The 27086-nt window shown below is 54.1% G+C and overlaps 5 protein-coding genes and 1 long non-coding RNA gene across 15 annotated transcripts in view; 1 reads left to right on the forward strand and 5 right to left on the reverse strand.

The window, feature by feature from the left end:
- SLC16A13 (solute carrier family 16 member 13) overlaps positions 1–3527 on the reverse strand; it is a 5114-nt gene extending 1587 nt beyond the window's left edge. Inside the window, exons 1-3 of one of the 2 annotated variants that reach the window (XM_017531739.2) lie at positions 2458–3527; positions 2170–2313; positions 96–833 (exon numbers count right to left, since the gene is read on the reverse strand). In XM_017531739.2, the coding sequence (XP_017387228.1) occupies positions 96–833; positions 2170–2313; positions 2458–2656 (1081 nt within the window). In that variant the 5' untranslated portion in view covers positions 2657–3527. The remainder of the gene's footprint in view (positions 1–95; positions 834–2169; positions 2314–2457) is intronic. The other variant, XM_037739683.1, reaches the window with a different exon arrangement.
- Positions 3528–5602: 2075 nt separating this feature from the next.
- BCL6B (BCL6B transcription repressor) lies at positions 5603–13510 on the reverse strand. Of its 4 annotated transcripts, none has more exons than XM_017531736.2 (9): positions 13425–13510; positions 12683–12873; positions 12223–12444; positions 11763–12116; positions 11305–11432; positions 9901–10065; positions 9687–9817; positions 9432–9569; positions 6939–9016 (listed from the first exon to the last, which is right to left on the reverse strand). In XM_017531736.2, exons 2-9 carry the CDS (start codon positions 12859–12861, stop codon positions 8900–8902), a joined length of 1434 nt encoding a protein of 477 aa, XP_017387225.1. In that variant the 5' UTR covers positions 12862–12873; positions 13425–13510; the 3' UTR covers positions 6939–8899. The 4 variants fall into 4 exon arrangements, with proteins under 4 accessions (XP_037595612.1, XP_017387225.1, XP_017387224.1 ...); XM_017531735.2 differs by having other exon boundaries at positions 13253–13490; XM_017531734.2 differs by having other exon boundaries at positions 13222–13490.
- Positions 13511–19022: 5512 nt separating this feature from the next.
- CUNH17orf49 (chromosome unknown C17orf49 homolog) lies at positions 19023–21791 on the reverse strand. Of its 4 annotated transcripts, none has more exons than XM_017531747.2 (6): positions 21647–21781; positions 21362–21456; positions 20648–20749; positions 19849–20036; positions 19525–19629; positions 19023–19286 (listed from the first exon to the last, which is right to left on the reverse strand). In XM_017531747.2, exons 1-6 carry the CDS (start codon positions 21665–21667, stop codon positions 19282–19284), a joined length of 516 nt encoding a protein of 171 aa, XP_017387236.1. In that variant the 5' UTR covers positions 21668–21781; the 3' UTR covers positions 19023–19281. The 4 variants fall into 4 exon arrangements, with proteins under 4 accessions (XP_017387236.1, XP_017387238.1, XP_017387235.1 ...); XM_017531746.2 differs by having other exon boundaries at positions 19025–19290; positions 21647–21791; XM_017531749.2 differs by lacking the exon at positions 20648–20749.
- Positions 21792–21996: 205 nt separating this feature from the next.
- Positions 21997–23836, reverse strand: RNASEK (ribonuclease K). The gene is made up of 3 exons (XM_017531751.2): positions 23497–23836; positions 22758–22834; positions 21997–22383 (listed from the first exon to the last, which is right to left on the reverse strand). The coding sequence occupies exons 1-3, from the start codon at positions 23572–23574 to the stop codon at positions 22242–22244; spliced, it is 297 nt and encodes a 98-aa protein (XP_017387240.1). The 5' UTR covers positions 23575–23836; the 3' UTR covers positions 21997–22241.
- Positions 23837–23904: 68 nt separating this feature from the next.
- The window catches only part of LOC108306630, a 10980-nt gene continuing 7798 nt past the window's right edge, over positions 23905–27086 (forward strand). For 2 of the 3 annotated variants that reach the window (XR_005200837.1, XR_005200836.1), the window contains exons 1-3: positions 23932–24070; positions 26057–26137; positions 26307–26414. This is a non-coding gene — a long non-coding RNA (uncharacterized LOC108306630). Of the gene's footprint in view, positions 24071–26056; positions 26138–26306; positions 26415–27086 lie in introns of all 3 variants that reach the window. The other variant, XR_001826211.2, reaches the window with a different exon arrangement.
- ALOX12 (arachidonate 12-lipoxygenase, 12S type) overlaps positions 24904–27086 on the reverse strand; it is a 15748-nt gene continuing 13565 nt past the window's right edge. Inside the window, exons 12-14 of the mRNA XM_017531723.2 lie at positions 26363–26463; positions 26070–26240; positions 24904–25953 (exon numbers count right to left, since the gene is read on the reverse strand). Of these exons, the coding sequence (XP_017387212.1) occupies positions 25774–25953; positions 26070–26240; positions 26363–26463 (452 nt within the window). The 3' untranslated portion in view covers positions 24904–25773. The remainder of the gene's footprint in view (positions 25954–26069; positions 26241–26362; positions 26464–27086) is intronic.

The raw sequence follows: 27086 nt of genomic DNA on the forward strand, positions 1-27086 counted from the left end.
AAAAAAAAAAAAAAAAAAAAAAACAACCAAAAAAATAGGCTCCCCCAGCTGTGCAACATGCAGCCTTGATCCCCTAGGAACCCCATTCCACTTACCCGATAGAGGAGCTCCCAGCAGCCCCCCGATGCTCTCTATCATCTGCAACAGCCCCAGGCCACAGTAAATCCTTCTAGTCCCTACTAGTTCAGGCAGCACGGAGAAGGCCAGTGGGGCCAGCGCCCCTGATGTGAAGCCGTAGGCCACAGCCAGAGCCACCAGGGCTGTGGGAGCCCGAGCTATAGGGAACAGGGCTAGTAACACCCCAGTCAGGGTGGTCCAGAGCATCAGGAGTCGTGTCACGGGCCCTGGGACTGCGTCTCCTAGCCATCCAGAGGCCACACGCCCCACGAGGTCAGAAATAGCAGCAACTGAGAGTAGGAAGGCAGCAGGCAGTGGGTCCCAATCCAGGTCCTGGAGATGGGCCACCAAGTGGAGGTAGGGAATGAAGTAGCCAGTGTTGATCAGGGTGAGGGCAACAGTATAACGGAGGAAGGGGCCATGATGGAGGAGGGAGGTGAGTTGGGCCCTGGGACCACCCACAGCAAGGTCCTCAGCCAGGGAGGGTGGCCGGAGGAGAGCACCACAGGCCACCAGGTGGAGGGAGATGGCAGACACCAGCAGTAGGGACCCCCGCCAGGCATAGCGGCTGAGCAGCCACTGGAAAAGGGGGGCAAATGCGAAGGAGGAGAGGCCCACGCCTGTCAGTGCCAGCCCGGTGGCCAGGGATCGACGGCGAGAGAAGTAAGAGGACAGGCAGGCCAGGGTTGGAGCGAAGGTCAAGGCCCAGCCAGATCCTGTCAAAAAGGAAGAAGTGGGGTTAGGGACTTTTTTTTTTTTTTAATTTTTTGTGAGATGGAGTCTCACTCTGCTGCCCAGGCTGGAGTGCAGTGGCACGATCTTGGCTCACTGCAACCTCTGCCTCCTGGGTTCAAGGAGTTCTCCTGTCTCAGCCTTCCAAGCAGATGGGATTACAGGCACATGCCACCACACCCAGCTAATTTTTTGTATTTTTTTAGTGGAGACGGGGTTTCACCATATCGGCCAGGCTGCTCTCAAACTCGTGATCTCATGATCCACTCGCCTCGGCCTCCCAAAGTGCTCACCGGCATGAGCCACTGTTCCGGTCGGGGTTAGGGACTCTTAGGGAGCTCAGGTCACGCAGTAATCCCCACATTGCCCAGCAGCAGAATGTAGTACTTAACTTGGCATCCCACAGACCTGAGATACAGTCTTGCTTTGGACACTTTCTAGCTGTGTAACCTTGTATTTTACTTAACACCCCCAGCCTCAACCTTCACAACTGCAAAATGTAATAATACGCTTTTTGGGATTGTGAGGATTAGAGACAGAGTCTGTAAGGTAACTGGCACCAAACTTTGGAGTTAGACCTGGGCTCTACCATTTCTGGCGGTGTAACCTTCATTTGCCAAGTTGTATAAGCTTTAAAGCGTTTCCTCAGCTGTAAATAGAATAACGATGTCGATTTCACAGTCACAGTACCTAGCGCCATTTTATAGTAATTCTTCCGTTTACACTCCAGTCCAATTAGCCCTGGGCTTGTAAATTGGTTTCATTTTTTTTCTTTTTCTTTTTTTGAGATGGAGTCTCGCTCTGCTGCCCAGACTGGAGTGCAGTGGTGCAATCCCAGCTCACTGCAACCTCCACCTCCCGGGTTCAAGGGATTCTTCTAAGTTTCCCCAGTAGCTGAGATTACAGGCATGTGCCACCACGCTCAGATTTTTGTATTTTTAGTAGAGACAGGGTTTCACCATGTTGGCCAAGCTGGTCTGGAACTCCTGACCTTAAGGGACCCGCCTGCCTCAGCCTCCCAAAGTGCTGGGATTACAGGCGTGAGCCACCACGCTTGGCCGGTTTTCGTCATCTTTGAATTTCCTAATTCCTCACCATGTTTGTCGGTTTAGCAACCGGCCAGATTTCATCATCTTTGAATTTCCTAGTTCCTCACCACGTTTGTAGGTTTAGTCATTCCTTTTAAGATTTGCCTTCTGGGCACAGGTGCTAGCTAAACTTTCCCTCAGCTTCTCCCTGAACCTTTTGGAAGAAGCAGGAAGGAGGTGACCAACCAACCATCTAAGCATTTGACTTTTCTGCCCTTGTGCAGGCTCTCACCTGACAGCAACCCAATACTCAGGTATAGGTGGGTCAAGGAGGTAGCAAAAGAGGCGAGCAGCATCCCCAGCGCAGCCAAGACGCCTCCAGTCATCACCACCGGTCTGGGCCCAAACTTCGTGCTCAGGGCACTGCCTACCGGGCCTGAGGAAGTGGAAGGGGCGCTGCAAGAAGATCTCGGGCGTCTCCCCGCTTGCATCTCCCACCCCTCGCCTTCCCCTTTCCGGTCACCGCACTCCCTCTCCCTTCCGAGGGTCGAAGTCCGCCAGATCCAGGCACAGCACTCACTCCCAAATTGCTGCACCGCGATTCCTATGGAGGCGATCCAGGAGACGCGCGATGCTTGCTCCTCAAACGCCGCCACAAACTCCACGAAGAAGACCCCAAAGGAGCGGAGCACGCCGAACACCAGCGCCGACTGGAAAAATGCCGAGAGCACCACCATCCAGCCCCAGCCCCCGTCGGGGGGCTCGGCCTCACGCACCATCTGGGCGGTAACAGGGCTGCTTGCTACCCAGAGCCTCTGCGGGAGCCGGGTTCTGGACGCCGCACCTCTGCACACCCACCCACGCAGCCAGGTGGCTCGGGGCCGAGAGGGTGTGGAAAGGCGGGTAGAGAGGAAGGACCCGACGAGGCGGCGAGAGGCCCATGCACCTTTTCCCAAGTGGGGGCGATGTACGACTGAAGACCAGGCCCGCGCTGGATAGGCCGTAGGCTCCCGGGGGCGTGGTTCCCCAGCCTCGGAGCTGAGCTAGTCCAGGCTGGGGCCGGATCGATCCCGGCTCAATGTTTGGCTGGGAGCCAGAGGGCGGAACTGCGTTTGGGCCACACCCCTGGGGCGCGCCGGTCTCCGTATGGAAGATCTATTTTATCTCTGGGGTGTCGGCGCCGGGCCACACAGGCTAACATCCAGGTCCAGAGCTAGCCAATCAGGACGCGGGCTCCCGGGCAGGGCGGGATTTAGGCTTTGTTGGGACCCGCGCAGTGAAAGGGCGCATGCGTAAGAAGGGGAGTTAGGAGGCAGACTAGATTGGGCCCCACGTGACGCGGGGACTGCCGGGAAGCTCCCGGGGTGCTTCCGTCTCCTCTTCCCCTAGCGGGCCAACTAATCCTCATTTCAGCACTCAGACCACACGGAAGGGTTAGTGGTGGGTAAACCGCTTCTGGAGAGGAACGCACTGTCTTGCTTTAATGAGGTGTTCCTGAATTGCAAGGCCCTGTTGGGGGTAGGGGAGGGGTTATGAGATGAGACTCAAACGGAGTATCTGTCCGAGCGCCTGAATCTACTAACGCGCAGCCCTGTCCACGCGGATCTAGAGGCCTGGGTCCCTGAGAAGTTCAAAGGCTAAGGGAAGAGAGAAGGGGAATCAGTTGGACTCCCAGCGTTCATTTCTGTAGTGGGAAGTCGTTCCTGTCCTTCTGTTCCCACTAACAGGAAACCTACAGGTCACAGAGACCAAAAATAACTGAGGAGAGGAAGGGCGGCTGTAAGCTCACACAGGGTCCTGCCGACACCACCTACTTCTTCCTCACTGGCGCTGGAACTTTTTCCTCTGCCCTCTAGTAACAGTCACTTCCTAACCACCTTTTTTGATCTCATGGTGGGATAGACTAAAGAGACAAACTATGACCCTGGCCACTGGAGCAGTCAGCTCTCTCCTACCCAACTGGTCCTCAGGCCCCTGGCCAACATCGCCCCCCCCCCTCCGCCCCGCAGTCCTTCCCATTCTCCATAACACCAATGACTTGGATTTCCTCTTCCTTCATTATAAGCCAAGCTTCCTAGGCACGTGCCTGTAGTCTTCCAGGTACTCAGGAGGCTGAGGCAGGAAAATCACTTGAACCCGGGAGGCAGAGGTTGCAGTGAGCCGAGATTGTGCCACTGCACTCCAGCCTGGGTGACAGACAGCGCTAGATTCCGTCTAAAAAAAAAAAAAAAAAGAAAGAAATATGGAAGTAAAAGCCATTTTGATGAGGTTTCAAATGGGACTGAAGAGCAAGGTATTGAAAACTAGAGTAAAGGCCATCCTTGTTATGAACTGGCAAAGATCTTGGCTGAACTGTGTCCATGCCCAAGGGCTTTATGGAAGGCTGAACTTGGGAGTGATGAACTAGGGTATCTGGCAGGCAGAAGAAATTTCTAACCAGCCAAACGCTGAGGCTGTTGTGTGGTTTCTTCTAACTGCTTATAGTGATCTCATAGAAGAGAAACAGAGTGGAAAAATTTGGAAAATTCTTGGCCTGGCCACGTGGTAGAGGCTGAAAGAGCATTTTCAGGAGATGAATCCAAGGGTGTGGCTAAGCCACTGCTTGTCAAAGAAAAAGATTAACATGGCTGAAAGGGAGCCAGGTGCTATTCCTCAAGAAAATGAAGAAAGTCCCTGAAGTCATTTCAGAGATATTTGAGGCTGGCCCTCCCATCACAGGCCCAGAGGCCTTGGAGGACAGAGGGTTTCAGGAGACAGACCCTCCATGGGCTCCACCGCCCAGGGCTACCTCAGGACTCTGCACCCCATGCCCCGGTGTAACACTCTGCGGCCCACCTAGCCTGGTGGGGGCTTAAGTGGCCCCAGGTGTTGCTTGTATTGAAGCTCCAGAAGGTGCAAATCATAGACCTTGGCGGCATCCTTGTGGTGCTAATTCTGCAGTCTTGCAGAATGTAAGAGCTGTGAAGGCTTGGCAGCCTCCACACAGATTTCAAAGGATGTTGTTCAAAGCCTAGGGGCCCAGGCAGAGACTTGTCACAGGGGCAGAGCCGCTGGAGAGTGCCCCCACCAGAGCAATGACCAACAGAAATGTGATAGTGAAGTTGCCTCAGAGAGTGCCTGCCAGGACAATGCCTATTAGAATTGTGGAAGTGAGGTCACTGCAGAGTCCTCACTGGGGTAATCCCTGGTGGAGCCATCGGACCAAGGCCAGTGCACAGAGTCCTCAGTAGGGCAATGCCCAGTGGAGCTGTGGGAGCAGGACCACCACCAGGCCCCCAGAACTTCGGAGTCACAGGCAGTAGGCAGTCCCAGGAAAGCTTCAGGCACCAGACTCCAGCCCTCTCACCAAAGTTATAGGGGCTGGGTTGCTTAAAGCCTTGGGGATCCAACCTCCACCCTGTGTCAGAAGATATCACATGTAGCCAAAAAAGATTATTCTCTACCTTTAAAATATAATGTTGACTGGGCGCAGTGGCTCACACTTGTAATCCCAGCACTTTAGGAGGCTGAGGAGGGCAAATCACGAGGTCAGGAGTTTGAGACCAGCCTGGCCAACACAGTGAAACCCCATCTCTACTAAAAATACAAAAATTAGTTGGGTGTGGTGGCAGGCACCTCTAATACCAGCTAATTGGGAGGCTGAGGCAGAAGCATCGCTTGAACGCGGGAGGCGGATGTTGCAGTGAGCCGAGATTGTTCCACTGCACTCCAGCCTGGGTGACAAGCGAGACTCAAGCCCCCGGCCCCCCTGGCAAAAAAGATGTAATGTTGGCTCTGCTGGGTTTCAGACTTTCTTGGGGGCCTATTTCTCCCTTCTGGAATAGGAATGTGTACACTATGCCTGTTCCCATCATTGTATCTTGGAAGCAGATAACTGGTTTTGATTTCACTAACTCACAGATGAGACTTTGATGCTGCAGTGAGTTAAGACTTTGGGATTATGGGGATGAAATGAATGTATGTGAGGACAGGAGTTTTGGGGGCCCAGGGGCAGAATGCTATGGTTTGTATGTCTCCTCCAGAAATTCATAGGTAAACTTTTAGTCCTCAACATGACAGTATTGAGAGCTGGGGCTTTTAAGAGATGACTGGCTCCTGAGGGCTCTGCCATTCATGGATGATGGGTTATCATGGGAAGGGAACTGGTGGCTTTACAGGAAGATGAAGAGAGACCTGAGCTGGCAGTGTTTGCATACTTGCCACCCCCCATGTGATACCCCGTGCTGCAGAGAGCCCCCACCAACCAGAAGACCATCACCAGATGTGGCCACTGGACCCTGGGCAAAATTTTCAGTGTCCGTAACTGTAAGAAATACATTCCTTTTCTTTATAAATTGCTCAGCTTCAGGTATTCTGTAATAAGCAACAGAAAATGGACTAAGACAACCACAACCTTTCAGTGTTGGAGGGAGTTGCAGAGATTATGTTAACTGACTTTTCACAGATGAGGAATTGGAAGGCCCAGACGGAGGTGGGCCATTGGAAGGTTCACCTCTGCCCATGGGGCAGAACAGAGATTGCACCCAGCAACACAAAGGACAGGGGAAAGGGTGGGAGATGCATGCACTGGACCCGGGATAGATTCAGGATCCCCTTGCTGGGGGAGGGTGGGCTGGCATGTTGGTTCTAACTCAGTCTTCTCAGTGCCACCTCCAGCCTCTGTGGTCCTTAAGGGACCCAAATCCTAGTCCTTTTTGTTGGTGGTGGAGGCATGTCCCGAGTATTAAGATCCCCCTCACAGATGCATGCCCCAGCCTCTTGGTATTATTAGCGGCTTCCTGGTTTCTCCCTGCCGCCTCCACACCTCAGGCAGGAAGTGACTTCAGAGTGGCAGGATGCAGGTGGCTCCGGCGAAACTTCATGAAGTCACTGGTTCCTACACAATGAGCAGGAAGGCAAGGGCAGGGAAGGGGACAACAAGGACTATTTCAGATGTCTGGTGGAAAGGGACAGGGGAATGGTACAGAATCCAAGATGTTATCCAGGAGGAAGAGCTCTCTTCCCTTGTCCCCAAGCCCCCCCTCCACCCCCTCACCAGGCAAGAACCCAGGACACAGCAGGCAGCACAGAAAGGCTTCTTTATTCCATCCAATCTGCTAAATAGAAACCATGGTTCCTTCTTACATACTCTTCTACCTTCCCTTCTTCCTTAATTCTGCAATGGAGGCCACAGGGGATGGGCTATTCCCTTAGGGATACCAGAGCAGCTTTCTCACTAGTCCCCAGGTGATAGCCACTAGTACTGACTTATCGTTTAAGTTCTACCCCGAAAATTCAAAAGTGCTTCTTACTTTCCACCCATGTCCCATAATCAAATAGGCCCCAGGGCAGCTAGGGGCAGAACTATAAATCCAGGCTTCAGGGCATCTTCTAACATTTCAGAGACTCCACCCATTCAAGAGACAATCCCATTCCTAACTTTCTACCTACCTGGCCTACACCAGAAACTGCACCCCTCAGCCAACCCCTTAATCCTACCTGATACTCGGTCAACTAGAACAGGCCTTTGGCCTATCAGCTAGTCAATCTTTTAAATCTGTAATGCCAACAATAATCTCAACCAAACTAAAGCAAACCCAGAATGGAACTCAGCCCCTTTTCTTTTCCTATGGAAGGTTCTAATGCATTCACTGGTTCCGGACAGGAATGCAGTGATGGGAAGACCAGGTCACAGACCCAGCTTTTCTAAGGTAAGGTTACAAAGCACCGTCACTTTCTAGAGGCAAAGAAGGTTCTGGCATCTGGACACTTGCCAGAAGATGTCCAAAACCCAGTAAAGGAAGAAGGGGTTCAACTCAGTAGAGAGAACCCCAATTAACATTCAAACCCAGATGCCTCCATAGTGTAGGCTGGGTCAAGACTCTTTACCATCTAATCAAGGTAAAGAGTTTCATGATTCTTCCCTAGGTCATAACATTCATAGAGAGTGTACAGAGTCAGAAAAGGTCACATCATCTCTGATAAGGAATTTCTGATCTCTCCCCCATGGAGCGATCAACTCAGTGCTAAGAACAGGCCCCCTGTGGGAGGATGACGGGCTGAACTTAAGCCCTGCTGGGGCTCTAACCATTATAGATGGATACAGCAGCGCCAAACCCAAGTGCCCAGATTAATCGGACATTTTAGCTTCTGGACCATCTTGCAGAAAAAACTGCCGGCCCCTACCTGGAGTGATATGGAATCCCCCGCACCCACAGCCTCTAGGACGCATTTATTATTACCTCCATTTTAAGCTCAACATAATGGTTCCTATCATTCTTGAAGAACAGAGACATGTCTACATCCATTTCTAGCCTGCTAGAGAACCTACAACATCCAGAATACCAGAGAGGGTTCCTGACCCAATTCCACAATCCCACGTGCTCCCAGAGCTGCTCTAGAACAAATAAAGGTTCCAGACCTAGAATTAGAGGGGCAGGACACAGAGAACCCCTTTTTCCATTTTAAACAAACTAACAAGCAAACAAACAGGAGAAAGAACAATTCTAAAGATAAAAGTTATGAGGGAAATAATATAAAACACCCAAGCCAAAGGAGTGAGCCGAGGGCTAGTAATCTCTGCCAGCAGAGCTGTGACCTCACCTTCTGTGTTCCAGGTCACTTTTGATCACACTTGTGGAAGAGGGAAGTGGGAAATGGAATAGAATGAAGGTCCTGGTGCCACCCAAAGGCCTCAATAAATTATATTTACAGATAAACCGAATGCAGTGGGGGCCACAGGTGGAGGGCTATTCCCTTAGGGAGACCAGAACTCCAGTCTCTCTCCTCGCCCAGCCTCTAGCTAGCTCTCTCCTCAGGAACAATCTGGCTCGTGGGGAAGAGGTTTTGACCAGCAAAACGGAGGCAGATCTAGCCGGGATCTGCCACCCCTGCTCTCCCCAGCGAGAAATTCAGATGGTGGCAATTTCTGATACCAAAGTGGCTTTGCACACCCCCATGCCCAAGCCTGATAGGGAAGCAAGGCCTGAGCCTGCAGCTTTCCCCCACCACAGGAAGCAAGTGGGGACTGGACCTGTGCTCAGCTAGGGCCCCCCAAGAATGTGGTAGTGCACTTTGGTGTTGGTAGCAGCTCCGTGTTTCTGGCGCAGATGCAGCCGCAGTTGACTCTTGTGCCGGAAATGCAGGCCACAGGGGTCGCACTGTGGGAGGACAGCCAGGTCAGGGCCTGCCCCATCCACAACCACCTTTCAGGTATTGGGGGGGGGGTGCTGTCCAGCTCTCCCAGGAGGGAACTGTCCAGCGGAAGGTGAGCTCTTTGACTCTCACATCCTGCCAAATCCTCAGGTGTGGCTGAGGGTCCAGGCCCCACCTTATTTAGCAAAGGTTTTTCCACTTGTTAGCTCCTCTCTGAGAAAATGGCACCCAGCCGAGGATCGTCACTTCTATACCTGCCCACCCCTTTTCCCAGCCTCCACCCTTATTTGCTTGGACTCTTCCAGCCTCTGCCCATTTCTAAGAGATCTGGAGACAGCAAGGCCTGCATCTCTCGGAGCCCACCCCCAGGCAAAAGAGAGGTAATTCTAAGGCACTGAGCAGGCCAGGTTGGGTACCCACGTGGTAAGGCTTCTCGCCGGTGTGGATGCGAACGTGGCTCTTGAGGGTCTGTAGGTGGCGGAAGCGGGTCCCACAGGTAGGGCAAGGATAGGGCTTCTCCCCCGTGTGGATCAGCACGTGTGCCCGCAGATGTGCCACCTGGGAGGGCGGAGATTTCAAGTCATGTTTCTGGGAGAGACAGAAGAACCCTCCCTGTTGGCCCGCCCCACCTCTTGCAGGTTTGCCTTTGAAGCCGCTTGGAGGCTGGTTTCGTACCTGTACAAAGCGTGAGCCACACGTCTCACACTTATAGGGCTTCTCTCCCGAATGGATGCGGCTGTGCGTTTTCAGGTTTGCTGGCCGGTTAAAACGGGCTCCGCAGATTGAGCAGTGGTAAGGCTTTTCCCCTGGAGGCAGGGAAGATGGGAGGTCAGGCACTTTGCTCAAGGACAGCTGTGGGCTTGAATGCTAGGGCCCTCTCCTCCTCTACCTGTGTGCACTGTGCGGTGACTGGCCAGGTTGCCCTTGTAGCGGAAGGAAGACCGGCAGAGCTGACACTTATAGGGTTTGTCTTCATCCCCAGGAACCAAGGGGTCCAGCCCCGATGAGCACCCAGCCACAGCCTCACAGTTCTGGCAGCTGAAAAATTCACTTCCTGGCAAGGGGTGTGGGTAACAGCAACCATAGTAATTAATGAAGGCTGTCTAGGTAATAGTGAATCCTCAAGCCACATTGTAGCTTTTGTTTTCCCAATTATTATTAAGACTTCTGGGATTGGTTTGACTTGCTTGAGGCCAAATAAGAAGATAGTAAGATGAGCCAGATCTGACTCCATATCTGTCTGCCTCCAGAGTACTCAGCGAATTTCTTCAATAGCAGTGGTGGTGGCTGGGCGAGGTGGCTCACGCCTGTGATCCCAGCACTTTGGGAGGCTGAGGCATGTGGATCACGAACGAGGTCAAGAGATCAAGACCATCCTGGCCAACATGGTGAAACCCTGTCTCTACTAAAAATATAAAAATTAGCTAGGTGTGGTGGCGTGTGCCTGTAGTCCCAGCTATTCAGGAGGCTGAGGCAGGAGAATAGCTTGAACCCAGGAGGTGGAGGTTGCAGTGAGCGGAGACTGTGCCACTGCACTCCAGCCCGGCGAGAGAGTGAGACTCTGTCTCAAAAAAAAAAAAAAAAAAAAAAAATAGTGGTGGTAGGTGGAGGCCCCTGCTAGTGGGAGGAGGTTTCTGTTTCTCCATTTTTCTTTTGAGACAGGGTCTTGCTGTGTTGCCTATGCTGGAGTGCAGTGATGTGATCTTGGCTCACTGCAGTCTCCACTTCCTGGGTTCAAGCAATCCTTCCACTTCAGCCTCCTGAGTAGCTGGGACTACAGGTGTATACCACCATGCCTGGCTAATTTTTATTTTTATTTTTAGTAGAGACCAGGTCTTACCATATTGCCCAGGCTGGCCTCGAGCTCCTGGGTTCAAGTGATCCTCCTGCATTGGCCTCCCAAAGTGCAGGCATTACAGGCATTAGCCACCGTGCCTGGCTAAAATCTCCTCCTCACTTGTACCACTCTGGATGACAGCTTGCAAGACGGTCCCTGACAAGCTTTGGGCTGAACATTCAGCCCTGAAAGGGGATAGGCCAGAAATCCTCAAACTTTGCTGCTCATTGGAAGCACTTGGGGAGCTTTAAAAAAATGCTGATGACTCATTCCCATGTCTAGATATTTCAATCTATGGAGCATGACCTGGGCGGTGGGAGTTTAAAAGCTTCCTAGGTGATTCTAATTTGTAGTAAAGTTTAGGAACCATTGGAATAGGCTTTTCTGGGGAGCTGTTTTGCTGCAAACTTGCCTGGAGCAGTCATGGGAGAAAAGGCAGGAAAGAAGTGCTCTTACCTGGTAAGAATGGACGAGCTCGCTCAGAGGGGGATCCAGAGGTCTCTTGAGCCTGGGGCGTGAGGAGGTGGGGGGTATTGGCTGGAGCCCCACATTTGAACTGCGCAGTGGCGGCAGTTGGAGAGAGCCTAGGCAGATGGCAAGGCCCAGAGGAAAGGGTTAAAAGAGATTGTATGGACAGTGTGAGTGGGCGGGGAGGTGGGGGAATCTCTCCTGGGAAATTTGGAGTCAAAGTCCTGCCCTCTGGAGGTGAGCCAATATTGACCAAAAAACTATGTACATTGTACTGCCAAAGTGCCACCCTGCTGGATAAACCTGGTCCCTGGCCAACTCCCTAAGGTGGGATAGTGTCTCTGAAACCCACCCTGTCTCCTTTCCTCCTGACCACGAAGGCCCAATGGCTCTGTCTCCTGGCTGAGGCCAGCTCTGACAAATCCTAGAGGTTCTAGACTCTGTACCTGCTCTGGGGACCAGGAATGGGTCCTTCTTCACTGCTGCTGCTGCTGCTGCTGGAGGCCTCATCTCCACTGGGGAGCCTGGCTTGGGGGCAAGGTTGACCAGAACTCCTCTCCCCTACCAGGCTCCTTGCTTGGGAGGCCTGAGAGTTTAGCACGATGTACTTGTACTTTTTCCAGTTGCAGGCCTTGGGGTCTGGGCTGGCTGGACTGCGGGGGCCTTGACGGCAGCTTCGAGATTCAGTAGGTGGGTCTGGGTGTCCTTCAGAGCGCCTGGGACTGCCTGGTGGAGGGGCTGTTGGGGGCGTCGGGGGTTCTGCTTCCAGAGGCCGCAGGGAGATGCCCAGAGGTTCATAGCTGGGGAAAGTGTGATCAACGTTAGTGCCATTTCCCAACCTCTGCCTTTGCCCTTAACACCTGGGGCACCACCTCACCCACAGAGAACGCCGACCCAGGCTCTCACCTGGCCTGGATGAAGCGGTGGCATGCCTGGACCACGTGCTCCATCTGCAAATAGGTGGCAGCGGCAAGGACTGCTGGTGCAGTGGCCGGAGAGAGGCGCAGGCGAGAAGTGTACATGAAGTCCAGGAGAGGGGCGAAGCCTCTGGCTTCGGGACCCCCGGGCAGAGAGAGCACGTCCACCCCGACTCCCGCACGGCCCCGGAAGATTGAATAGAAGAAGCCACTGGAAAGAGAGCAAATGGGTCTATTAGGGGCTGGGGAACCAAGGGAGGCACTAGCCGTTTTAGGAAGCCCCGCCCCCTGAAGAAGTTCCACCTCCTCACGATCATCCCGCCCCCAATTCTGGGACGCTCGGTCTCCAGCTTCTGGAAGACTTGGCTTCGGATTCCCTCTCAACGGCCGTCTGGCCCCGCCCCTTTCCCATTTGGCCCCGCCCCCGTCGCAGGCCCCACCCCTCTAACCTGCAGGCGATGAGAACTGCCTTGTGTGCCCGGAGGGGTTGCCCGCCAACCAGTAGCGTGACGTCAGTGAGGATCCCGCGCAGGCGCAGCTCGTTGAGGTTGCCCAGCACGTCGGAGGAGTGGCGAGTGAACTCGCGGACGTAGCCCAGCGCTCCCTCCGGGGCGGCGGGGGAACCCATAGCGACGCAGGCCTGCAGAGGCCGTGGAAAGTGCGCTGGATCCAGGCAGTCCTAAGACGCCTTCCCTCCTCTGTTTGCCTTTTCCTTCCGAGGTGCAGTTAGAGCCCGGGCCTCCAGCCCCTAGCCCCGGCACACGCAGCCTCCCTCCTAATTCTTCTTGCTCATTCTGCCCTCAACGACACCATCGCTCCCTTGCCTCTTCCAGATCCCACAGCGCTTGGAGCCAGTTGAAGGTTCCACATCGCTGCGTCGTTGTTGAGCGTGGGTAATCCCGCGTCCAGCACCCTGGGTTCGACTCCCAGCACCCCTTCAGCACCGCCACTTCCCTCTGCTCGCCTGCGTCCCAGCGTCCGACCCTACCTAGAGACCTCACGGCCTGCGGTCCACACACCTCCAAATCCCAGCCGAAGCTCCCTTCCCCGAACGACGGAATTCTGCGACTCCGGTCTAGTCCCCAGTCCCTAGTGTAGCCCAATTTCTGGGACTCAGGCTTGCTGCCATCCACAAGCCCCAACCCTCTTCGGGGACCCAGAAGTCTGGCTCCCTCAGTCTCTCGTTCTTACCCCCGTCCCGCAGGGGCCGCAACTTCTCTTCTTAAGGGGGGCGGGGTCTCTCTCCCCTCTTGGCCTCGGCTCCTTTATCTGGCCGGGATGTCGGGGGCGGGGGTGGAGGTGGGGTGAACGCCTGGGTCTGTATCCTTCCTTCCTCCCTCGCTCTCCAGATGGCAAGCCCAGGGCGGGGTCTCCGTCTCGAGGGCGGGACCTCAGAAACCAGGGGTGGTCGTAACGTAGGGGGGCTTGGGTCACTGCAGGTGGACACGAGGACGGGGATGTTGGAATTGGGGAGGGGGTTAGGGATATTGAGGTTGGAAATACGGGAGTCTGACTCGTCGGAAGGCCTGGGCCAGTGAAAATTTGTGTGTTGGCTTTTGGGAGGGTTTGCCAGGAGTCAACCTTGGTTGCAGGACAAAGTGCGTACAGCAACCCCCTCTCCCCCTCTTTTACTGGGTTAGGGGAGAAAAGAGGGAGCCCAACGAGACAGCAGGTTTGGGGAGGCGACAGTGGGCACCCGTGGGGTCTCAGACAGGGGAAGGGTGTGGTGTCAATGACAGGCTCCTCTACCCGGCCCTACAAAAAGGGGGGCTCTGGCCGGGCGGGGTAGGGAGAGAGCGGATATGATTTCTAGTTGGTTTCCTTCCATTGTCCTGCGACCGGACGGCTCCGCCAGCTGCTTCCCCTCGAGGAGGTGGGGAAAGCCCCGAGGTGGGGGCGGGAGGGCGAGAGACGCTCGGGAGACCTAGGCGTCCGGCCTCTCTCGCTCCCAACTCTTCCGAGTCCTTGTAGGGGACCCAGAGAGACGGACTCCCGCCCAAAGCCCGCTCGCTCTCCCCCAGTCCCCGCTCTCGAGGGCCTCGGGTACCCGCCCGTCGGCAGCGCTCGGAGACTGGCGGGACGCCGCGGTCCAGCGCGGCAAGTAGGCAAGGCTCGGCAATGTGCGGCTCCTTCCACGAGGGGGCGGCCGAGCACCGGCCTCGTCTCGCCCCTCGTCTCCACCCGGCCGGGGGTGCGCTCAGTCAGACCCGGGCGCAGGATCCATTCGGTCTGGTCGGCTGAAACCTTTAGCCTCCTCCCCTTTGCGCGGGTTTATTTTGCACCTCTGTCTCCTAGGAGGGGACTAGGGTTGGGCGGAGGGAGTTAGAGTTAGGAGACCGAGGGGACTGTTCCCTCAGGCTGGGGTTCCTACCCGAGGTGAGAAATCGCGGGCTGTGGGAGCCAGGGGAGTGGGTGAGACACGAAGCGGGACCTGAGCATGGAACTCCGGAATTTCTTTTCGAATTAAGCTAGCCACTGTCACCCAGATGTCTTTGGAGGTGACTTTTAATTGAACATTAATATTAAAATTGGGTGGGGTAAACAAGAGAAGGGAGGAGGGAGAGAGGGCAGGAGGGGGCTAACAACCCTAATTTGAAGTCCCTGGTCCGAGAGATGGGCATGGATCACACCCTCATATTTTCTTTCAGGAGAGCTTGCGGGAAGGCAAGGAAAGGCTCATTGGGAGCAGGGGTGCTAGAGCTGAATCCAGCCGCAAAGCAGAAGCTTCACGGATATGGGCTGGGCAGAGTGTACAGTTGGCTAGGAATGACCGATGATGGCCCGTGGGGCTGGATATCAGGTCCGGGGACCCCCACTTCAGACCGGAGTGTGTTTTTATTTGAATGCATGAAAGAACAGCTGAGAACCCAGGAATTGGGGACCACTAAGGATTCAGGATGATGAGGTGGCTTTGACATGTGAGGGTTACTTGGGTCTCTGCCCAGCTTGGGGATGGGAATTAGACTAGGGGGTCCCTTTGGCATCAGGATGGAGTATTATTTGGTCGGTTGTGGGGTGGCTGTTTATTATGGGCTGTTGAGTTGATTTGCTTGTTATGAGCACTGGTGGCTGCACTCAGCCTTTGAGGGCCTGCAGGGTAAATTTCAGATACGGAGCTGATTTTGAAGCTACATTCATTCTGGGGGTTCTGACACCCACAATTTAGAGAGTGTGCTCATCTGTGTCATCTTGGATTATTAGCAGAGCCAAAGTACTCCTGCTGATTTGGGGGTGCAGTCTATTTTGGGGTGCCATCTAAGTCTCAAGCCTCAGATTAGATTTGGGGGACAGGAAATTCAATTTGGAGTTTTAAAAATTAGTTTGAGGTGGAATATTATAGGAGGCTGGGAGCAGGTTCAAGGCTTTCTGTGATTGGGGGTCCTGGGGGGGGAGCAAACTTTTATATTTGAGTCTTGTGGAAACTCACTTTGACGTGGGCTATTCCTGTGTGTGCACAAATACCCAAGATGCTTTTTCCTGGGGGAGAAACAAGGTGAGGGCCACGAGGACAGGAGACTAAAGTTCTGGGATGTCCTTACTTTGGGGGAGGGGGTTTATCACTCTGGATGCTTTTGGTGAAGTGAAGGGATGATCAAAATATGAGACTGATTTGGGGGTTCACTTAATTTGGAGCACGATCCTGGTTTGGGATGTCTTTTGCTTATGGTGACTTCTCACCCCGGATTCTAGAAATTTCTTTCGTGAACCCCCAAATAAGCCCAGGATTCGAAGGGAGAAACTTGGAAAGGGTGTGGTATCTCCTTTTATTATTATGTGGCTTGAAGGAGACGAGAAGGAGAAAAGGTGGTTTCAGACTCTGAACCCCACTTTCTTAAGGGAGCACACCGTAAGTTTGGGAGAAGTTGAAGGAAAATGGGGTGTCTCTTGGCAAAGTGGACACCCCTGATCAGAGCAGTGCTGTTGGAACTGTGGCAAGAAGGGGTACTGGTGGGGTACAGTAGGTGATTCTTGTACCCTAATTTTCTAGTATGAGCCCCAAACAGAAAGCAGACAGAGGACTGGGAGTGTGGGTGAGACGGGGGGAGGGGTTCCCCACGGCAGCCGGGGCTACAGGGTAAGCCAGGCCAGCTCCTCGCGCCTGGGTCCCTTCTCTCTTCGACTCTCCTCCCCTCTCTCCCTCCCACCGCCCACCCCCCCAACCCAAGAAAAAAAAACTGCCTGTGCAACAGCAATGGCAGATTCCAATCCTCCAGGCTTTCCTAAACCACCACGGAGACCAGCCAGGGGGGAGGGGAAGGGAGGATCGGGCTTTCCTGCTTCCTTAAGACAGGGGCAATGAGCTTGACCTCCTGGCCCCTAGCCCTTTGAAGAGTGCTTCCCCCGGTCTGGAAGCCAGGTGTCCTGGACCCTAGCCCCCGAGCGGTGGTGGGGGGGGGGTGCTGGAGAGACGGGGAGGAGGAAGGAGGGAGTGACTTCCAAAATTGGCATCGGGACAGAGCAGGGCTGGCGGGAGGCAGGCAAAAGACGGAATTTTCCTGAAAAAACGGGGCTATCTGAGGACCCCAAATTTGGGGAGCTAGTCCAGGACCGTCCCCCCAACATCCTAGATTTTTTTGGGATTTTTTGGGGACCCCAGGACCCCTCTAGATAGGGTGAGGAATGTAGTGTTGGGGGAATCTGACTGGGGCATTGCAGCTGCCTCTCCCGCCGAGTTGGAGACGGATGGGCTGGGACGGGTTTTGGGGGGGTGTCCCCAATTCTGACTGGGAGTGGAGGAACCCCCTCCTGAGCTCTCTTGTGGGGGTGCCCCCTCCCCAGGGCACTCCCCAGCCCCTGAGCCAGCCGAGAGGAAGGAGGCCAGCGATGCGACTGGGGCGGCTCCTTTCTCCTGCACCCCAAATGTGAGGGATGCACCCCAAATTTTGCTCTTTTCAAAATAGGGGACCAGGATCTCAGGGGAGAGTAGCTGAGGTAAGTGGGGAGGGAAGTGTCCTCTGTTTTCAGGAGACATGGCGGTTGGGGGGAGGTTTGGAGGTGCGTGCTGGGGTGGGGTTGGGCTTTGTCAGTCTTGGAATTGGGGGGGATGATTGGAGAGGCTTTCTCTTACACCCCTAAACTGCAGCCCCCCAGACAGAAACCAAAGGCTGAGACCAGAGAGCCCTTCAACATCCCCAGCCATTAGGATAGTGTTTAATTTCTCTTTCACCCCCACAAAGGCTCTGCCGAGGTGGGAGCTGAGGGCAACTCTTAGTTTGGGGGCTCTGGAGGGTGGAGGAGGAGCAGGAGGCCTTCGCAGAATTTGATGGAGGACAAAGAGGGGTCTCGGGGAGGGGTCTGGCATCTTCGGGGGCCTAAAAAGACTGCTTACATACACCACCTTAGATCTTTCAGATTGCTCAGAGTTTTGGGGGGTGTGTCGGAAGAGGGGGCGGTAAAAGATGCCATGGGATATAGGAGGGTAACTTCTGGATTTTAGGGGGTAATATTTTGACGTGCAGAAGGGATTTTGGCCCTTGAATTTTGCTTTCTAAGGGGTATTTTTAAAAAATCAAGTCCTGGACAGGAGAAAAGGGCTGAGGGAAGGCCTGGCGTTGGGGGTGGGGAGAGGCATGTTTGTCTCAGCTTAAACGTGGCTCTCTGGGGTGGGCCCGCCTGCCTTGGCCTGGTGGATGGGCTGATGGAGGTTGCTGTGGGGGCAGGCTCAGGTCCTGAGGGGCCCTGGGGAGTGGGAACAGCACTGGGGGTTGAATACCTGGCCCCCCAGGTCCAGATGGCCCTCTTCCTGGGTTCTGCTGCTCCCCTTCCCCCTGGTCTCCATTTCCTGCCTTTGGCCTCCATCTTGTGGCAGGCCCAGGGCCCAGGGCGACTTCCGGCCCCCCTCTCCCAACCATGTTCCGGCCCCACCACCTCTGGACTGCCAACTCCCAACCCTGCTGGCCTTGGCCCTCTGTCTCTCCTTGCTTTTCTCTTGGGTTCTGACCCAGGGAGGGGAGGGACGGACACAGGAAGCCTTGGGTCCCTGCCCTTGCTGAGACAGGAGGCAGTCTGTTGGTCCCCCCAGTCATTCCCTGTTTCTTTTGCCTCCGACCTTACCCTAGAGATCCCCTGAGCTGAGTCCCTACAGAGGGAAGGTGGCCCAATCTTACTACACTGTGAGCTCATCCCTGTGGCCCCTCTCCTTCCAGTTGCCGGCTCAGCTCCTGTCCCTGGTTCCTCCCAACCATTTTGGGGGGCCATGTTTGCCTTTTAAGGCTTCTCTCTCCCCCTGCTCCTGCAGGTGGTGCTGGGGTCTTCCCGGGACTGCTGTGTGCTCTTCCTCTCAACCCACCCGGTCCTGCTCCCGCCCCAGCAGCACACTGTGGTTTGTACGGCACTGTGGCCACGTCCAAACCACACTGTGGTGTTAGAGCGAGGGTGGGGGAGGCACCGCCGAGGCTTGGCCCTGGGAGGCCGTCCTGGAGAAGTGACACAAAAAACATCTGGGGCCTTATGACAAACTTCTTGCCAGGTGGGGAAAGAGAAGGTGGGGTATGCAAGCACTGGAAACAGCCCCTCTAAAATTTTCGGGGCAGTTTCAAGAATACTGACGGCCAGAGACCCTGGGAGTAAGTTCTGCCTCCAGAGAACAAAGTGAAGTCTTTGTTGCCCACACCCAGCTTCCCTGGCTCTAGCAGCACAGAAATATTGGCACAAGGAAGCAAGTCAGCCAATATTGGCTGTGCTGCTGCAGGCAGGGTGGCGAGAGCAACTGAGGAGGGGCTGAGCCCCTACAGGCCGAGGAAAGGGGACAGCCCTCTCCTGTTAATAATGTGAAGCAGGCAGCACGAAGCTGAGAGGGAAATCTTTATTATTTTCTGTATAAAAATGTCCATCAGATGAAGGTTAAAGGGGTTGGGAGCAGATGCTTATGTGGGAACAGCGAGGTGGCAGCCCCAGCAGCCTTTCAGCCCTTTCTCGTGCAGGCCTTGCTCAGAGTCCCAGGCGATCCACAGGTCTGGCATGAACAGTGAGAGGGGTCAGAGGTGGAAGCCTCAGCAGGAGAGGAGAGGAGGATCAGCAGAAGTCATGAGAAGGCCAGAATCCAGGGTCAGGCTGTCTGGAACAGGAAGTAAAGTGGGCCGAGATGGAGCGAGCCCCCAGTGTGCTTCTGAGGCCAGTCCCACCTCCCTGAAACACCCTGCTATGGACTGACCCAATGCCCTGTGCTGTGAGAGCACCTTTTCTTCTGAAAGCCCTATACAAGGGAGGGGCCCCTGTGGAGACCCTACCCGGCCATCCAGGTGAGCACTCTCTCCCCACCCCGTCAGCTGTATGGGTCAAAGACTCCTACCCTGGTCGAAGTTGAGTTTCTTAGCTGGAGGAGTCTCTCCTAGCCCTTCAATATCCACCAGGTCACTGTTGGCGTCGGAGTCGTTCAGAGCACTGAGTGTCACATCTGGGAGGGGGACATAAGCTAGGTTCTAGGTTTCCCTGACAGCCTCTCCCCCGACCCCGAGCTTCCCAAAGCTTCGTGCTTCCCCTCCCCTCTGCCCCTCTCTGGGAACCTCCACAGGGACAGGAAGAGAGATTGACCCTTTTTTGACCCAGGCCCATTTCTCTCACTGAACCTCAGATGGGACCTTTAACCCCTAGGCAGCAACTCCACAGCCCTCACCAGCCTTCTGTTTCTTTATGGGGGGACCCCCGGCCTCAGGGACACTGGAGCTGCTGGGAGGAGGAGCAGCTGGAGGTGACAAGACACCAGATGCCACCTTCTTGGGCCCTTTCTTGGGTGACTCAGCTGGAAGGGGGATGCCAGAGTCTTCATATACCTTGCGTTTCACAGTGGCCTTTATCTGAGCTCTGCAGAAAAGAGAGAAGAGGTTAGGAAAGGAGTCATCAGAGAGACTAACAGAAGGGAGGGGAGAGGAAGGGGTTCAGGGAGTCCCTTCCTAAGAATCCAGGTCGGGGCCCCAACCCATTGGTAGGGTTCTCACTGTCCTGAAGCTTTGCACTCACTCAGGGTGGATGGAGTGTTGGGAGTGGAGTCCCTGAACTGAGTAGTGGGGACTCCGAATTCTCTTCTGGGAGAGACATCAGGTAAGGCTTGGTGGTTTACAGGTGGATCTCGATTTACTGATCAACTAGTTCAGGATCATCATACCCCTGGAAACACTGTAGTAGGGTCCCCCAAAATTTATATAAATAACCAGGGGACCTCCATCATCAAATACAGTAACTGAGTATCTCAGGCAACCTAAATTTCACATTCTTGGAAGGATTACCACAGCATTTTAGGAAATTCTGACCAACGGTGACAATTCTATTCTTTCAGTCCCCAAGGGGATTCTAACAAAACTAGCAACAAAGTAGGGAAGCAGCTGAGCTGGAAAGGAGTTCTGAGGACGATGGAGCCTTGGGTAAGGAGGAAGAAAGCTGCCCACCCCCCTTTTCTGGCAGCCACCCTCCCTCACACTGTCCGTTCCTTGATGACACAGCTGATGTGATTAAGATCGTCCCCAAATCGCTTCACAGCAGCCCTCAGCATCTCTATCTCCGTCTCCGTCCACTTCGCACTGTCAGAAGGGGAGAGGGGGGGATAGCAAAAATGGGAGGAGGGGTGTGGGGCCAGCCCACAGGCTATGTGTCCCACAGCAAACCAGCCGCCTCCTCCCGACTTCTGGGACCCTTTCCACGGATGCATTAAGAGATCCTCCATAGGGGAGGAAAAAAAGCTTTTGAGGCCCTGCGGGAACGGGGAGGACCCCAATCACAAATCCCAATCGCCTCCACCTTAGAACACCCCTCTCCATCATCAACGTTACACGGCTGCTGTACATAGCGCACTGAAAACCAATTCGCCAGGAGGGGGCTTTACAGACAGGGCCTCCGAACACAGCCTGTAGCCGTCTGGGGGAATTCCATAAACTGGGGTGGTTGGGAGTGGTGGTGGTTTGTGGTCGGCCCGTTCGCAGCAGGGAGAACCATGAAAGAGGTGTCTGGGCTACGGGCCTGTGTTTTCATCTGTCATTCATTTCCTTATCCAGCGATCATTTATTAACACCTACTCTGCTGTACCAGGCACAAAGGGAAACTAACGTCTGTCCCTGTGCTAGAGAGGGTCCGTGTCTGTGACCGCGTCCGAGCGCCCGCTCTCAGCGTCCACGTCCCCGTCCGGGCTCACGTACCCCGCAGGGGAAGAGTCGGCCACCGGATGCAGCTGCATCGTCAGCTCCCCGAGCTTCGTGAAGGCGGCGCCGGCGGCCGAGAAGATCTCCCCGACCTGGGGGCGGGGCAGCGTCACGGGGGGCCGGCGCTCGCCCTCCCCATCCCGCCCGGAGCCCCTAGCCCCACCCCAGGCTCGGCTCTCGCCCGCCCCCCGCCCCCCGCCCGGGGCGGAAGAGCCACGCGCCAAATGGGGGGCCCGCCCTCCCGTGGCCGCCAGGGAGCGCTGTCCGCGAGGGAGGTCGAACCTTTGTGGACGCTGACGTCATGGTCCCGCGCGCCTCCTCACGGAGACGCCGCTGCTGCCGCCGCTACACGCGAGCCAGAACCGTGGAGAGCCGGGAGACGGAGCGACTCGGACCCCCGCGCAGGAAGTCCCGCCCGTCCCGCAGCGGATAGGCTGAAACCCGGCGGCTCCCCGCCCCATCAGACGCAGTTGATTAGACCGCCCGACGCCTCGGGGCGAAGGGGAAAGCCGTAGCCTCACTTCCGCGCCACTTCACTCCACTTCCGCTCAGGGGTCGGGACTCCTCGGGCCGAATCCGACCTCCCGCCTCAGCCCCGTGCCCGTCCCCACTGAAGCACAGACATAGGGCTTAAGAGAGCGGATTCTCTTTATTGAGATTCGGGACGCAGAGAAGGGTGGAAAGAGGGAACAGCCCCCCCAGCCCCAGCCCTCTCTAAGGGGGCCGATGCCAGGGATGGGAGAAGACGGGATTCAGTCTCGCTCAGGAAACCCAGTCCCGCAGAGGGCGCCGGCAAGGGTGGGACGCGGCCGGGGTCACGTGGTGCAGGGAGTGTTTAAATAGAGGAGGAGCTGGAGCTGGGAAACGCTCCCGGGCTCTAGCGCACCATGTATTCCTTGCGCTTGTTGAGCCGAACTTGGCAGAAAGAGAAGCCCCCGAGGAGGAGGTAGAGGCCCGCGGCGATGAAACAGTTGTAGCTGACTTGCTCATAAAGGTTGTATATGTTCTGGGGGCCATTCCTGGGGGTGGGAATGAAGCAAAGGTGTCAAACATTAAGAGCAGTTAACACTTGCCGAGCGCTATGTGCCCGGCAGCGGTCTAGGCGCTCTTACGTGTATTATTCAGTCTTCTCGACCATCCCATGGGCTGAGATCTGTTATAGCTGACATTTTGCAGAGGTGGACTGAGACGGACGGAAAGGTAAAATACCTAAAGACGCCACACCTCGAGTGGTGGGTTTGGGATGGCGGCTGAGGTCTGACTCCCTAGCTCCTAACTACGTTCTCAAGAAAACAGCTCTCCTCTCCCAGTTGTCTAAACCTAGGGGCCCAGATCACCCGGCCTCGCCTCCTCCCACATGCTCCCAGCCCGCCTCCCCCACCCGACTACTTACTCAAAATCTTTCTCCGTGAAGGGAACGTCCTCAATCAACACAGCGGAATGGACATTGAAAAATATTCCGAGCATTATCTGGAAAAGGGGAATGGGTAGGTTGTTGAATTCAGGCACCTGCCCTCACGTTCACTTCGTAAACCCCTCCCATTTCTAATGTTGCTACAACACCCGAGCCGGAGATTAACCAAAACGAGGTGGTGGTTACTGGATTCGGACTCAGCCACCTGGAACAGGGCGTGAGGTGGTGACACTGAGACAGGTGGCTGAGGCAAGGGTAGGAATAGGTTGACCAAGCCATCTCTCCCAGGAACCCAGCAGATCGTCCTCCCTGGAGGCGTCACCATCACGGGACAGTGCGGAAGAGGGGAGGGAGAACCGGCACTTCTACATATTCATTTCTTCTTGAAGTGGCGGTGGGTGGATTACTGGGGAAACAAGGCCCAACTACCCGTTTCTAAAACAAGCACTCTCTTTCCCCCCATGTCCTCCATTCAACTCAAGCACCTCTCAGGAACCCCGCTCTTGTTTCTCCTGTCTTGAGGGGTCTCCACATTTACCAGCCCCAGCTCCTCCCACTCCAGGGCCCTTCGCTCCAGTTCCCATTTTCCAATCTCTGTCTCTTCCCCCGGGGCCAGCTGATCCCCGGCTCCTTCGGCCTGCCTGCGGCCCAGAGTGTCCTAGCTCCCAGCCCGGAACCCCTCAGGCCCTCTCGGATCCTTGCCGGGGAGTCCCCTCACCAACATGATCACTCCCCAGGCGCTGAGGACGATGCCGCAGGCGGCCAGCTTCGGCCCACAGCACAGGAGCGACGCCATGAAGAAGGGAGTCGGAGATCGCCAAGGTGCAACCGGGCTGGAAAAGCGGTGGGAGAAAGCCGAGGATGCGTTCGGCGGGCTGCGGAGGGGGCGTGGCCCCGGCCTCAACCATCCCGCCCGGGGGTGGCAGGCAGACAAGGCTGGGCTCCTCTAGGGACTTTCATGGGAGACGGCGCCGGCTGAAACCGATACAGCTTCTGTGAAAACCCTTCTTGACCTCTGTAGCTGGGGCGTGAGTACTGGAAGAGCGAGGGCCTCCGGTTTCTTGGTCCCCCTCCACCTGCGAACAGGAATGGAAGGAGCTGGCATGTCACGTGATCAAGTCTGGCGAGTCACGTGACGAGGAACTAGCAATAACCCGGCCTTGGGGGAAAAATTCTAACTGGTGGAGCTCCTGGTAACTGGCGCGATGGGGTCTTAAGATCGGAGGATTGGAACCATCTGATTTTTACCTCTGATACTTTAGTCTCGGGTTCTCTCCTGTGTTGGGAAAATGGTAAGTGAGACGGATTTTCACCAACAGGGAGCGTTTCTATCTCTTCTTTACTCATCCCTTTTAAAAATCGAGATTCTAACAGTATAAAGGAGTTAGGATCCCCTTCTGGTGTGGCTAGAACGCTTTAAAATTGCTGAGGGTTATTAGTATTGGAACTTTTTCTCCTAAGTAATATTTTATCATCACATTTGAAATACTGTAACTCTAGATGCCAGATCCAGGAAAAATGGGCGGTTAGGAAAAGTCCAGGGAAAGCAGACTATGAGCTGGTTGTGAAGGTGAGCAGTTCTGTTAAATATACAAAGATGTCACTTGGCTTCTCTACTTTAAACTAGGGAAACTGATGATAGGTCTTTTGAATAACGTAGAACACAATATTAAAAAATATAAATAGGTTATCCCCTCCAAAAAAAGCTGTTTGTATACTTAACTGGTGAGTGACAGATCTGTAATAATTATTTAGAAACAGGAATGTCAAGGCGGGCGTATCACTTGAGGTATGGAGTTCGAGACGAGCCTGGTCAATACGGCGAAACCCCGTCTCTACTAAAAAATACAAAAATTAGCCGGGTGTGTTGGCGTGTGCTTGTGATCCCAGCTACTCGGGAGGCTGAGGCGGGATAATCGCTTGAACCCGAGAGGCGGAGGTTGCAGTGAGCCGAGATGGGGCCACTGCACTCCAGCCTGGGCGCAGAGGGACACACAAACACACAATTTTGCACTGAGCAGGCTGTACCCACTCTAATGAGGACAATGACCTCAGAATAATTGAGAGGGATCATTTGACCCTGAGACCCCAGGACCAAACAAGGAAATACTGTCGCTGGCTAGAATAATTTTGTAGTTCTTATTTATTTTGTGCATATTGTTCTTAAAAGGCTTGCAAAAGAGAACTTGGAATGTGGGAAACACATAGATCCTAGAGTGTTAAAGGGGCTGGGAAAGTGGCCTTGAAACATGAAATACATGCCTCTTACCTGGGACTGTCTGGGCAAGGAAGCCATTTTGGGGCAGTGGTTTTTATTCTGCCCTAAAAACACTATTCTTACTCAGACACTTTTGAGGTACATGGGTGAATAGGAGAAATATGGGTGGAAGGAAATTGCTAAAGAGTAGAGCCAGGAATCTGTATGCTGGCCACCAGGCATGAAGCTGAGGTGGTTGATTTTTCTAAGAAATCCCCCTGCTCCATGACCTTGGATGTTTTGGAAGCAGGGTCAGGGCCTCAGGCTAGTGCAGGGTTCAAGTGCCAAATCTGGTCTGTAGCCTGCCTGTTAATGTCTCAAACAAAGCACATTTGTTTGTTTGTAGATTTTTTTTTTTTTTTTGCATTTTAAATGGTTGAATAAACCAAAAGAAGACTATTTTGTGATGTGAAATTCATATCTCAGTGTCCATAAATAAAGTTTTATTGGAACATAGTCATGCTCATTTCCATATTGCCTGTGGCTGCCTTCATGCTGCAGCAGGAGAGCTGAGTCGTTGACAGTGACTATGTGGCCTGCAAAGCCTAGAATATGATCTAGCCTTTGCAGAGAAAGTTTACTGCTCCCCTGGGCTAGTGGGATACTAATGTAGGGAGTTTAACTGGGGGAGGACATAGAGCCTTAGCAGCAGAGACTTAGGAGAAAGTATGAAATTCAAGATAGAAATGTCAGTCCTAAAGCCGATGTGAAGTATTGCAGGCGGGGTCACTTTAGGGCTCAGATAGTGACACTGTTCTCTATGCAGCTGGGCTTCAGATATTCATAGGGCAGGTCAAGTTGCTCATTCCGGGCTGTAATCTCCTTTTCCAGGTTTTCCAAATCTGTTCGGAATTGGTTTAGCACAGCTTTGGGCTTGGGGCCTGAGAAATATTTTTCTTTGTGATGCCCCAGAGGCACCTGAGACAGAACAAAGGGATCATCAATCAGTTTCTAAAGACAATCGAATCTAGAGCCCAGACCCCCACTCTGATGTTTCCTTCTGTCATTTCTCTCTCCTAAGAGTCCCCTCTCACCATGTCCGGCTGGCGGCGACCCAGATGCCATGTGATGGTCATTTGAAGACAAGCCTGGCGGACATCAGGTAGTGACCCCATCACTGTGGCCATTGTCACGTCTTCCTTGGTGGTGGGTGGGGGCATCCGCATTGTGCATGGGGCATTAGGAACCCAGGCATACCAGTCCAGCTGGAGGAAGGAACTGTAACACTAGAACCCTGGTACTTAGGGTTTGAACTCCCGTCTCTCCCTCAGGCCTCCCAGGCACCAGACACTTGCCCTCAGGGACCTGTGCTTTCAGCTGTCCATACCTGGCCCTGGTTGATGGCTGCATGCTGAGCAGTGCACGTGAAGATGCACATGGTGAGGAAATGGCAGAGTTGACCCTGGGACTGAAAGGAGACAGGGAAACCTGTGCAGGAAAGGAATTAGAGTTAGAAGCCACGGCATAAGAGGAGAGAAACTAAGGTTGCTGTTTTGGGATGCCCATATTTTAGAACTGATGAGTATTTGTTCATTTTATTTAGATATAGTTGCATCAGACATGGGTTTGAGTCCTGGCTGAATCACTTACACTTGGTTACCATAGGCCAATTACTTAACCTCTTTGAACTTAAGTTTTTTCACCTGTGAAATATGGGTGATAGCTACATTGAAAATGAGATGATGTATCAAAATCACCTGGTAGGTAATACATGCTCAATAAGTAATAATTATTGTTATTATGGAAGGATTGCAGGCTGAAAAGTTCTGAGTGACCAAATATCCCTTGCCTCAAAAAGTGGTTAAGAATTGAGGATTCATGGCCGGTGACTCATGCCTGTAATCCCAGCCCTTTGGGAGGCCAGGGCGTGAGAATTGCTGGAAGGCGAGTGACAGAGCAAGACCCTGTCTTCATTTAAAAATTAAAAAATAGCTGGGCGTGGTGGCTCACGCCTGTAATCCCAGCACTTTGGGAGGCCGAGGCGGGTGGATCACGAGGTCAAGAGATCGAGACCATCCTGGTCAACATGGTGAAACCACGTCTCTACTAAA

This window comes from Cebus imitator, unplaced genomic scaffold (assembly GCF_001604975.1).
Source record: "Cebus imitator isolate Cc_AM_T3 unplaced genomic scaffold, Cebus_imitator-1.0 Scaffold72, whole genome shotgun sequence".
Classification (NCBI taxonomy): Eukaryota; Metazoa; Chordata; class Mammalia; order Primates; family Cebidae; genus Cebus; species Cebus imitator.

Excerpts from the sequence above, each read along its gene's own strand:
- CUNH17orf49 (XM_017531746.2), bottom strand. The coding sequence starts at position 21,667 with ATGACGTCAGCGTCCACAAAG. Across the intron at positions 19,630-19,848 it reads CATAAAGAAACAGAAGGCTG|ATGTGACACTCAGTGCTCTG; the intron begins GTGAGGGCTGTG and ends TCCCCCTCCCAG. Across the intron at positions 19,291-19,524 it reads GAAACTCAACTTCGACCAGG|ACAGCCTGACCCTGGATTCT; the intron begins GTAGGAGTCTTT and ends TTCCTGTTCCAG.
- RNASEK (XM_017531751.2), bottom strand. The coding sequence starts at position 23,574 with ATGGCGTCGCTCCTGTGCTGTGGGCCGAAGCTGGCCGCCTGCGGCATC. Across the intron at positions 22,835-23,496 it reads CCTGGGGAGTGATCATGTTG|ATAATGCTCGGAATATTTTT; the intron begins GTGAGGGGACTC and ends CCCCTTTTCCAG. Across the intron at positions 22,384-22,757 it reads TTCACGGAGAAAGATTTTGA|GAATGGCCCCCAGAACATAT; the intron begins GTAAGTAGTCGG and ends TCCCACCCCCAG.
- BCL6B (XM_017531736.2), bottom strand. The coding sequence starts at position 12,861 with ATGGGTTCCCCCGCCGCCCCGGAGGGAGCGCTGGGCTACGTCCGCGAG. Across the intron at positions 12,117-12,222 it reads CACCGCTTCATCCAGGCCAG|CTATGAACCTCTGGGCATCT; the intron begins GTGAGAGCCTGG and ends CACTTTCCCCAG. Across the intron at positions 9,818-9,900 it reads TCACCGCACAGTGCACACAG|GGGAAAAGCCTTACCACTGC; the intron begins GTAGAGGAGGAG and ends CCCTGCCTCCAG.